We start from the raw sequence: 12,096 nt of genomic DNA on the forward strand, positions 1-12,096 counted from the left end.
CACAGTATCTCTGCCTACTGGCATCCAGAATCATAGATGTATACTTACCTGGCAGGGGAGATACCATGATCGCAGGATCATTAATGATTCCAGTGGTGAGAAATCAGTACCTGGCAGTAGAAATCGGCACTTTATTGTGGGAAAGCCTGAATGGTTAGGAATCATGTGGGATATGAAGTCAAATCTGCCACCCCAAACCTTCAATCTTTGGTTTCAGGTTGTGCTCTTAGGATCATCACAAAACAGACTGAATCTCTCCCCTTATAACAGTCCCATTAAATGATGTAAAGTCAACTATACTTGTGAGTCTTACTCCATGAACTCAGGTTTGCAAGAAATATAATTTTACTCAAGGGATCACTTCTAAATCACTGAAATCACACAGGATTCTCTTTCCTAACCCACTCCAGCCCAAAGGCACTACCTCCCAATACCATCCCACTGGGGGTTAGGGCTTCAGCGTGCAAATCTGGGGAGAAAACAAATATGCAGTCCGTAATTCTAGGTTCATAATGTGCCATAACCCTTATGCCCTTAGCCTCTATCCCCATTCCACTGTATTATTTCAAAACAGAACTTACTTCCTACGGGACCATTGGAGCCTGAAGAAGAGATCTCTTCTGATGCATCATCATTTTTCCTGGCAGCACAAATATTCTGCTCTTCCTGCTAATACTAATTGAGCACTTACTATTTCCCTAGCTTTTTTTTTTTTTTTTTTTTTCGGTAGAGATGAGATCTCACTATGTTGCCTAGGCTGGCCTCAAACTCCTGGGCTCCAGTGATCCTCCCACCTTGGCCTCCCAAAGTGCTGGGATTACAAAGTGAGTCACTGTGCCTGGCTGAGGTTTTGTTTTAAACTCTTTACATTTACCAAGCCCTTTAATCGTGCAGGTATTATCATTATTCACATTATGCAGATGAGAAAACTGAGACATAATTTACCCAAGGTCACACAGCTAGTGAGTAACTGGTAGGGAATATTCCAACCTAAGCATTCTTAATACTAGAATACAGTGCCTTAGTTACTCAACACTTAAACTGTACCACATTAAAGACAATAACAAAAAGTGTGTGAAAATGTGGAAAGGCTTTGATGATGTTGGATGCGTTATAAACAGAAAGGCTTTTAAAGTAAACTTTTTATTCAATTATGACACACATACTGAAAAGTGCATAAACGATGTTCAGTGAATTTTCATAAAGTGAACACACTAATGTAACCATTACCCACATCAAGGAACAGAAAATGGAGCCGGGCGTGGTGGCTCAGGCCTGTAAACCCAGCACTTTGGCAGGAGGACAACTTGAGGCCAGGAGTTGGAGACCAGCCTGAGCAACAGAACGAAATCCTGTCTCAAAGGAAAAAAAAAACAAACAAAAAACAAAAACAATAACCAGACCACCCATCCCCATTTAGAATTTCCTTTTGTGCTAAGTTTCAAAATTCAAAATAAGCATTCACTTATTTTCTACAAACCGCATTCTATACTCGATCTCAAACCTTGATTGAGATACATTTCCATTATAGTACACCCTTTCTAGAGCACTGATCTCAAAATGTGGTGTCCAGCCAAGTAGCGTTAGACTTTCAAATTCAAGGATCCCAAGCTAGACCAGCAGAACAGGAATTCTGGGAGTGGAGCCCAGCAATTTGTGTTTTAGCAAGCCCCCAGGCTGATTCTGATGCATCTCGAGGTTGGAGAAGCATGGATGTTAGTCAGTTGTAATAGTTGTTGTTCGTGATCACGTAGTAACTGTTAGATAAATACCAGGGTTTAAAAGTGTTACGCTTGTCTAATAGTGACAAGTTCTCATTGCCCATCTCTTTCTGAAATAGGCTGCATGCAAATGTGTTTTCATTTTAAATAACCGTGTTGTTGTTCCAGTCAAGGTTGCATTTTACAAGGAATAAGGAAGATAAAGCTGCCTCCTCCTATCCTAATCTCACTCCTCGCTCAGTATGGAATCCTCCCGTTTACCTACAAAGCCCTGCCCTAGACTGGCGGGAAATTCAACACCCAGAGGCAGGAACAGGTGTCGGCCAATCAGAAGCCAGGCTTGAACAGCTAGCCCAAGTCCCGCCGGCGGAAGAGACTCTCCGCGGCCACGCCCCGCGCCCTCGAGTGCGAGCCAATCGTTACTCGGCGCCTGAAGGGGCAGTACCCACGCAAGCCATTTAATATGGCGGAGGACGTCGCCTCAGCGGCCCCGAGCCCGCGGGGCTGTGCGGATGGTAGGGATGCCGACCCTACCGAAGAGCAGATGGCAGAAACAGAGAGAAACGACGAGGAGCAGTTCGAATGCCAGGAACTGCTCGAGTGCCAGGTGCAGGTGGGGGCCCCCGAGGAGGAGGAGGAGGACGCGGGCCTGGTGGCCGAGGCCGAGGCCGTGGCTGCCGGCTGGATGCTCGATTTCCTCTGCCTCTCTCTTTGCCGAGCTTTCCGCGACGGTCGCTCCGAGGACTTCCGCAGGACCCGCAACAGCGCAGAGGGTGAGGGCTGACCGCGTCCGGGCCGGGACTACGCGGGGGGCGGATGCGGGCTCCGTGGTGCGCGGCAGAGGGCTGGTTCCCTACGTCGCCGAGGGAGGTCGGGAGAGAGGGGTTGCTGCGGCCGATTAGCTGGGAGTCCGAGGCTCCGGGCTGAACTTTGTTCGAATCCCGGTTCGCCTGTTGTCGGCACCTGAGTTTTTCTCAGATTGATTTCCTCTTCGATAAAATGAGAATAAGACCCCGTTTAGGTTTGATGCAAACATTAAATGATTTAAAATGTATACAGTTCCACTCAACCCAGTACCTTTGTCTCTTTTGGCGCTTTCTACTCAGGTATTCATGTAGTAATATTCAGCAGTCCCTGTGGCCTCCAGTGACCCCCCAGGCATCAGTGTTTTATGTTAATTTGTGAGCTATTAAACCTCATTTGGCCTGCTGGCTCTACAGCAGTTACTTTTATTCTGTATAGTCTCAGAATAAAAGTAAATGTTGGCCACATGCCTGCAAGCCCCAGCTACTTGGGAGCCTGAGGTGGGAGGATCGCTTGAATCCAAGAGGCAGAGGTTGCAGTGAGTCGAGATCGTGCCACTACAGTCCTGCCTGGGTAACAGGGTGATACCCTGTATGAATAAATAAATGAATGAATGAAACTGTTCATGAAATCTGCTGCATCCCGCCCCCGTCCCAAGATGGGGTCTCACTGTCACCCAGGCTGGAGAGTGTAGTGGCGCCATCACAGCTCACTGCAGGCTCGAGCTCCTCAGGCTCAGGTATCCTCCCGCTTCAGCTTCTGGAGTAGCTGGGTCTGCAGGCGTGCACCACCACCGCAGCTGTGAGATTACAGGCGTGAGCCACCGCGCCTGGCCTAGCGTAGCTTTTTGAAAAACAACAGAAAGATGTTCTGGTACTTCATTCATAGTTGGCGCTAAAATTACTGTGCAAGTGTATGTTTATAATACTATAATTATGCTATTTAATAGAATTCTCAGACATTTTGACACATTTCATCTTCACCATAATGCTGTGAGTTAGGCAAATAATCTTAGTTTTAAGGTACTGATAGGTTAAAAGGGAGTGTTTCAGCCCCATGCTTTATCTTCCAGTTCAAGGATCTTTCCTCTATATTGCGGTTAACACTGGAGCCAGGGATAATTAACATTAAGTAGAAAATTAAATCCTGGAATGAAGCTAGTTCCTCAGAATTCTCTTAGAGTTCGCTTAGAGTTGGAGACATCAGTATGAACTGTTTAGCTCATGTAGGTATAGATGACTCAGAAATATTTACATATGCATGTGCAGACATAGGTTACTATACGAATATGTATTTCCTTACTCTGTCAGATAAAAGGGCACAGAAGCAACCTAACTCTAGTAACAATGAGTACACCTAGCACCCCGATCTTGTTTGCAACTAAGTTTAGTTTAAAGACCTCACTTGGCTTTATTGTGTTTCTGGTTTCAGGTAATACTTAATTCCATAAAATAAGTGCACAATGAATTGAGCAGTTGGGGTTGGCTTTATAGACAGTAAGGACTTAAGGAAGCTGAAACAGAACAAAAAGAAGATTGGTTATTTCACAGTTACTTGTAAGGCTGGGACAGGGAGACAGAACAATAGATCCATGGGATGCAGAATGGATGTTGTGTTAGCAGGCATGAAAGCAACAGTAATTTCTTTGTACTTACGTCTCCCTCAGAGCTCTTGAGTGGTTAGGCCCATTGTCAATGAGCAATGGTATTTTGAAAGGAATCTTTTTTCCAAGCAGTAGATCTCAATAATGGGCTTAAAATATTCAGTAAACCATGGTGTAAATAGAGGCACTGTCATCTTGTTCCATTTCTAGAGCACAGGCAAAGTTGATGTATCATTTTAAGGGCCTTAAGATTTTCAGAATGAGAAATGGGCAATGGGTTTAACTTAAAGTCACCATCAGCATTAGTCCCTAACAAGAGAGTCAGCCTGTCCTTTGAAATATTGAAGTTAGGCATTGACTTCTCTCTGGCTATGAAAGTTCTCTATGACATCTTCTAATATGAAGCTGTTTCATCTACAATGAAAATCTGTTGTTGGCTGGATGCAGTGGCTCACACCTGTAATTCCAGCCCTTTGGAAGGCCAAGGTGGTTGGATCACTTGAGGTCAGGAGTTTGACACCAGCCTGGCCAACATGGCAAAACCCCATCTCTACTAAAAATACCAAAATTAGCTGGGCATTGTGGCACACATCTGTAATCCCAGCTACTCAGGAGGCTGAGGCACGAGAATCGATCACTTGAACCTGGGAGGTGGAGGTTGCAGTGAGCCAAGGTCACGCCACTGCACTCCAACCTGGGTGACACGGCGAGACTCTGTCTCAGAAAAAAACAAAATCAGTTGTTTAGTGTAACCACCTTCATTTGTGATTGTAGCTAGATCTTCTCAATAACTTTTAGCTTTTACTTCAGCACTTGCTGCTTCACCTTGCACTTCTATGTCATGGAGATGGCTTCTTTCCTTAAACCTCATGAACCAACAACCTCTGCTAGCTTCCAACTTTTCTTTTGCAATTTTCTTACCTCTTTCAGCCTTCTTAGACTTGCTCTGGATTGGGCTGTGGCTTAAAGGAATGTTGTGGCTGGTTTGATTTTTTTTTTTTTTTCTATCCAAGTCAAACTTTCTCCATATGAGCAATGGGCTCTTTTACTTTCTTATCATTTATGTGTTCAGTGGATTAGAACTTTTAATTTCCTTTGAGAACTTTTCCTTTGTGTTAACAACTTGGCTGTTAGGCACAAGAGGCCTATGTTTCAGCCTACCGTGGCATTAGACATCCTTTCCTCACTAAGCTTAATCATTTATAGCTTTTGATTTAAAGTGAGAGACATGCAACTCTTCCTTTCACTGAAACACTTGGAGGGCATGTAGAGTTACTCATTGGCCTAATTTCAATATTGTTGTGTTTCAGGAAATAAGGAGGCCTGAAGAGAGGGAGTAAGGGGAAGGGCTGGTCAGTGGAGCAGTTAGAACACACACAATATTTATGGAATAAGTTTGTGTCTTATATGGGCATGATTTGTGGTACTCCAGAACCTTTACAATAGTAACATCAGAGATTATTGATCACAGACCACCATACAGATACAATAATAATGAAAAAGTTTGAAATATTGCAAGAATTATCAAAATGTGACAGGTACAGGTACTGTTAGAAATATGAGCTGGACGCGGTGGCTCATGCCTGTAATCCCAGCACTTTGGGAGGCTGAGGCGGGCGGATCACGAGGTCAGGAGATTGAGACCATCCTGGCTAACAGGGTGAAACCCCGTCTCTACTAAAAAAATACAAAAAAAATTAGCCAGGCGTGGTGGTGGGCACCTGTAGTCCCAGCTATGCAGGAGGCTGAGGCAGAAGAATGGCGTGAACCTGGGAGGCGGAGCTTGCAGTGAGCGGAGATGAACCACTGCACTCCAGCCTGGGCGACAGAGCAAGACCCCGTGTCAAAAAAAAAAAAAAAAAAAAATGGTGCCGTTAGACTTGGCTCAAGCTGGGCTGCTGTAAACTTTCAATTTGTAAAAAACATGCTCTCTGCAAAGCACAATAAAATGAGGTATGTCTGCACCTATCCTTTGTGGTACTCGTTAAAATTTTAATTAGTTACTTACATAACTTTTTGTTTAATTGTGTCTTCTCAGATTAAAACCTTCATGGGGGCAGAGACTGGCTATCTTAAGTCATCACCTCCTAACACAGGCTGACAGTAGATGTTCAGTAAATATTGAATGGCTTGTGTTTAAATTCTATGTAAATTTTGTGCTCTCTTAAAATCCTGTTAAATTCTATTATGACTGTGTATGGTCCAGATAATCTCTGGTGTAGCATAAGATTATGTTAGAATTGAGGGAGGAAATTGGGTAAAAATATATTTGTCTTATATGCCTAATTGCTACAGAACTGCTTTTCAGTTTGCTAGTTATTTAAGTTTTTTATATACACCAACCAAGCCCTGGGTTAAGTATAATGGTAGTAGTGGCACCTTCAGGTCTTAGGTTAGACATTATATCCTCAGAGAAGCCTTCCCTGACACCTCGTCTGTGCAGAAGATACTTAAACACACAGATTTCTTGTTATATGCTTCCAGAGCGTTCTGTACTTGTCTTTTTAAAGTTCTCACCACATTTTTACTTCAGTAGTTCAATCGCTTGTCTCTCATTGCTACATGGTAAAAAGCTCACTGTGGTCCAGGAGTATGGCTTACTTGGTATTGTATGTGGTCACTGCCTGACTCAACATCTGGGTGGGCATTCAAGTTTTGGGGAGGTTAATATTAATATGTTTTAAAATACAACTTTGTAAGCTAAACAGACTCACTTAACTGAAACCTTGATAGAAATAATATAAAATATTTTCTATTATATGAAATGTTTCTAGGTATAAGTTTCCAACCAATGATTTTACACATTTTACAATTTGTATCTAAATCTCTTTTGTTAATGTAGACTGCTACTTGTGAAAGAATTTTCAACAATTTTTATTCTACATGTGAAAGTTATATTTTGTAAGAAATGTCTTCATTGCTATTCTTTTTTTTTGTTCTGAATTTTAATCAGATCTTAAATGTACAACTCTAAATTTATGATAATTTTTACAATATGTTTGTAACCTATTACTTAACAAACCACACAGTGGCACTACTGGATCAAGTCTGATTTTAATAAAATTTACTTTTTTTCTTTTTTAGCTATTATTCATGGACTATCCAGTCTAACAGCTTACCAGTTGAGAACGATATACATATGTCAGTTTTTGACAAGAATTGCGGCAGGAAAAACCCTTGGTAAATATGTGTTTTTATTTTATATTGGAAATATTTCAATCTGTGTCTAAATGTAAGACAATGGGAAGAAACAGATGTTTTTGGGGGAAGTTTGCCTACAAGTGTCTGGTGCATAGGGGTGTTGGGTGTGTGTGTGTGTGTGTGTGTGTGTATATGTGTGTGTACACATACAGTCATACCTAAAGCAAGTAAAAGAAACGTAGTCCCTGTCTTCTTAGAACATTGGTTCTCAAACTTTAGCCTGCTCCAGAATTACTTAAAGGACTTTTTTAAAAAAGAACATAGTGCTGAGTCTCCCAAACTCTCATGAGTTTCAGATTCAGTAGGATGGGTATGGGGCTCTGAAATGTACATTTCTAATAAATTCCCAGGTGATTCTGATGCTACTGTTGGGGAAGTGTGTTTCGTTGACTCTATTTTGTAACTTTGTGGTGACTCGAATCATACACACTCTGTTTTCTACTGGCAACTATTATATTTGAAACCTTTTATTTGAACTTGATGCCAGCACTTATTTATGTAAGAAGTACAGTTTATAGCTGTAATCTCTCTCCCTTGTCTCTGTAGTTCCATTTTAGATTGTAATGGGCAAGGCTGATTCAGTTTATCAGTAATGGCTGGTATTTACAACATGGTCATTTTAAAAGGCTATTTGATGCAAATAATTTTGTATTTAGATTGGTTTTTATAATTTACAAAATACTTTTCCAACAATCCTGAGTAGTGGGCAGTACTTACATAAAACTGCTTGCTTATTGAAGTGTTGTCTTACATAAAATCCCAGTGTATTAGCACCACTGTCAAGGCCCTCACTAAAGTAGCTCTGGCTGGTGTAGTCTGCTTTGTTTGGGGGGTGAGGGTAGGTCTGGAGTTGGTGCCAGGACCATAAATGGATAGAACTAGATAGAGGCAGAATAGTTGTGAAAGAGACAGAGCCATAGGTAGGCCTGGGCCAGTTGCTGGAGAAATAGCAGGCTGGAGCAAAATTCTAGACCATGCAGACTATAAGTTGACACTGTTGTTAACGGGGTTGTTTTTTAAATTAGGGTGGAAAAGTATTCTAAAGTGCCTGGCAGTGCTTTACACATAGCAGTTGTTCAGCACATCTTAGTTGCTTCCTGGATAACCTTTTCTCCAGAAAAGGCGGGGGGGAATCCAGATTTTATGTGTGATCTCATGGTTTAATTTTGGAATTTACCAGGATACTCTTTTGGATATATCCTAGATATAATAGGCCAGGGTCAGCTGTCAGGAATCAATGTATTTCACCATAATGCACTCAACTGAGGCAGCATTTAAAATTTTATGTATTGGATTTTCAGCTATACATAACCCTTTTTTTTTTGTTTTGCTCTATAGTGGCACTGCCTAAAAGAGATATGTGAGCCCCATGTCTAATTTAAAATTTTCTAATAGCTATGTTAAGAAAAGTAAGCCAGGCATAGTGACTCAACCTCTAATCCCAGTACTTTGGGAGGCCTGGACAGGAGGGTCGCTTGAGCCTAAGAATTTGACACCAGCCTAGGCAACATAGCGAGACCCTGTCTCTACAAAAAATTAAAAAGATTGGCCAGGCGTGGTGGCTCACGCCTGTAATCCCAGCACTTTGGGAGGCCGAGGTGGGTGGATCACGAGGCCAGGCGATTGAGACCATCCTGGCTAACACGGTGAAACCCCGTCTCTACTAAAAATACAAAAAAAAAAAAAAAATTAAAAAGTTAACCATGTGTGTTCCTCTGGAGACTGAGGTGGGAGGATCATTTGAGCCCAGGAGGTTGAGGCTGTGGTGAGCTGTGATTGTGCCACTTCCGTTCAGCCTGAGTGACAGAATGAAACCCTGTTACGAAATTTAGAAATTCCCATTCCAGCAGGTGTAGCTAAAAAAAAATAATAATAATTAAAATAGGTGGAATTAATTTTGATAATCTTATTTAACTCAATATTTCTCAAACACTATGTCAACAAGTAATCAGTGTAAAAAATGTTAGTAAGGCCAGGCACATGGCTCACACCTGTAATCCCAGCTCTGGGAGGCTGAGGTGGGCGGATCACTTGAGCCCACGAGGTTGAGGCTGCAGTGAGCTATGATCACACCACTGCACCCCAACCTGGGCAGCACAGCAAGACCCCCATCTCTTAAAAAAAAAAATCAAATGAGATATTTTATGTTTTTTTGGAGTAAGTCTTTGAAATCTCATGTGTAATTTATACTTAAGGTGCATCTCAATTCAAACTAGCCATATTTTAGCTGTGCAGTAATCATGTATGGCTAGTAGCTACCATATTGGGTTTAGTCTCCTACCCCACATAGCTTTGACAAGATTGGACATGTTTGGGGTGATGTGGCTGTAGACCCCCACATAGCTGTGAAATACAGCAGATATCTTAAAGGGGAAATGCTTGTCATCCTCCTCTCATGGAACTTTAAGCTTTTTTTTTTTTTTAGACAGGGTGTCTCTCTGGCCCAGGCTGGAATGCAGTGGTACCATCATAGTTTATTGCAGACTCAAACTCTTGAGCTCAAGTGATCCTCCCACCTCAGCCTCCTGAGTAGCTAGGACTACAGGTGCACCATCAGGCCCAGTTAATTTTTTAATTTTTTGTAGAGATGAGGTCTCATGTTGTCCATGCTGGTGTTGAACTCCTGGCCTTAAGTGACCCTCCCGCCTAGGCCTCCCAAAACTCTGGGAGACTTAATATGCCTTTCCACTGCAGCCTATTGCATTGCCCTGGAACTCAGCACATGTCCTGTGGAGAAAAGCCAATCATATTTGCAGTTCCTCTAGTTTCCAGTCGACGTGCCAGCCCCAAAGAAACCACCAGAAGCTGTTCTTATTTGTCTTTCCCCAGTAAAGTCTCTCTGGCTGGGGTACACTGGATCCTCAGCCTTATCCAAAATCAGCAAATCAGCAACTCACCTCAGAAGGGATTCTCTCTGGAATTTTAGTTCATCTCATTTTCATTGCTTCCATGGCTATCCTATGTCTTTAGCAACGTGATTTTGGAGTTTATCTAACTGTTTTCTAGTTGTAGTGTGAGTGTTTTGTGTGCTGCAATATACTACATCCCACCTGGAAGTGAATGTCTATACTGTAAATTTTTTGAAGCTAAGATCTAACATACGTTTTTCTATATGTCACATTTATAAGAAGGAAGGCAGATAAGTGAGAACGGTTAAGTAACGTCAGTCAAGAAATACTTATTTGAAAATGTGTTGAAACTAGTTCTTGAAAGAAAGCAAGCAGATGAAAAATGAGGAAGAAAAATTAGGCAGTCTACCTTTGCATTTTCATTTCACTACTTTTGAGGCACAGTAAGTGATTTTTAAGTGTCTTGGTGTCTGCTTGTACTACTTGCTAGGTGTGTGACCTCTAGCTCTCAGATCTTACTGTATAAAACACTCAGTGTTAGTTATTAGCATGAATATCTTTTGTACACCTCTTTCTTACCTTATGCTGCTCCATTTTCCTTCCCATCCTTGTACTCTATACTTAATTATCATCTGTTTATCCTTAATGCCCCAATTTGGATGACTTCTGTTTCATGAAAGATTCACTTCTAGTATTCCTACTTAAAGTTAATACCATGTTCCTCAAATACACTAGACTCTGCTTGAGAATTTAATCTCTCTGGGAGATGGGTACAGGCATCAATATTTTTTTTCTTATTGAGACGGAGTCTCATTCTGTCGCCAGGCTGCAGTACAATGGCGCCATCTTGGCTCACTGCAACCTCCACCTCCCGGGTTCAAGCGATTCTTCTGCCTCAGCCTCCTGAGTAGCTGGGACTACAGGCGTGCGCCACCATGCCTGGCTAATTTTTCTGTTATTAGTAGAGGCAGGGTTTCACCGTGTTGGCCAGGATGGTCTCAATTTCTTGATTGGCAGATCTCGTGATCCGCCTGCCTTGGCCTCCCAAAGTGCTGAGATTATAGGCGTGAGCCACTGCGCCTGGCCATGCATCAATATTTTTCAAAAGCTCTTCAGATGTTTCTGAGGTATAGCAAACATTGAGAACCATTGGCATAATGCACAATTCCATTAAAGTACCAGTTATATTGGTTTGTCTGCATGTCTTCTTCCATAGCTAGGACGTGAATTCCACAAGGTCAGGAAATTTTTTTTTCATGTTTGTATCTTGAGTACCTGACACAGAACCTGGAATATAAAGAGACTTGGTATGTGAATGAATATATTTTTATATCTAAAATATTGGAAAAACAATTCGGAGAGGACAACAGGAAATAAAGTAAAAATATTTGAAACTACGAATATTTAAACTGCATGCTCACTCTGGCTTTTCAAGGAAAAAAGGATGGGCTATTTAAAATTCTCTTTATTTGGTTGGGCTCGGTGGCTCACGCCTGTAATCCCAGCACTTTGGGAGGCCGAGGCGGGTGGATCACCTAAGGTCAGGAGTTCGAGACCAGCCTGGCCAACATGGCAAAACCCCGTCTCTACTAAAAGTACAAAAATTAGCCCGGCGTGGTGGTGGGCACCTGTAATCCCAGCTACTTGGGAGGCTGAGACAGGAGAATCACTTGAACCCAGGGGGCAGAGGTTGCAGTAAGCCGAGATTGTGTCACTTCACTCCAGCCTGGTCAAAAGAGCGAAGCACCGTCTCAAAAAATAAATAAGTAAAAATAAAAATAAAAAATTCTCTTTATTATGCTTATTTGTTGCATATTTGCTATGGAACTACAACTGTGCTAGGAATTAACAGGAGTTTAGAAAAATACACTTAAGTGGCTTCTGCCCCCCAAAATTTGAAATATTATGCATTATAGAG

At 42.0% G+C, this 12,096-nt stretch overlaps 1 protein-coding gene across 4 annotated transcripts in view; it reads left to right on the plus strand.

The window, feature by feature from the left end:
• The first annotated feature begins 2,135 nt into the window (after positions 1 to 2,135).
• Positions 2,136 to 12,096, plus strand: part of TERF1 (telomeric repeat binding factor 1) — a 37,755-nt gene continuing 27,794 nt past the window's right edge. The window contains exons 1-2 of one of the 4 annotated variants that reach the window (XM_054560957.2): positions 2,136 to 2,494; positions 7,213 to 7,308. In XM_054560957.2, coding sequence (XP_054416932.1) covers positions 2,185 to 2,494; positions 7,213 to 7,308 — 406 coding nt within the window. In that variant the 5' untranslated portion in view covers positions 2,136 to 2,184. 4 annotated transcript variants of the gene reach the window in all.

Source organism: Pongo abelii, chromosome 7 (genome assembly GCF_028885655.2).
Source record: "Pongo abelii isolate AG06213 chromosome 7, NHGRI_mPonAbe1-v2.0_pri, whole genome shotgun sequence".
NCBI classification, from domain to species: Eukaryota; Metazoa; Chordata; class Mammalia; order Primates; family Hominidae; genus Pongo; species Pongo abelii.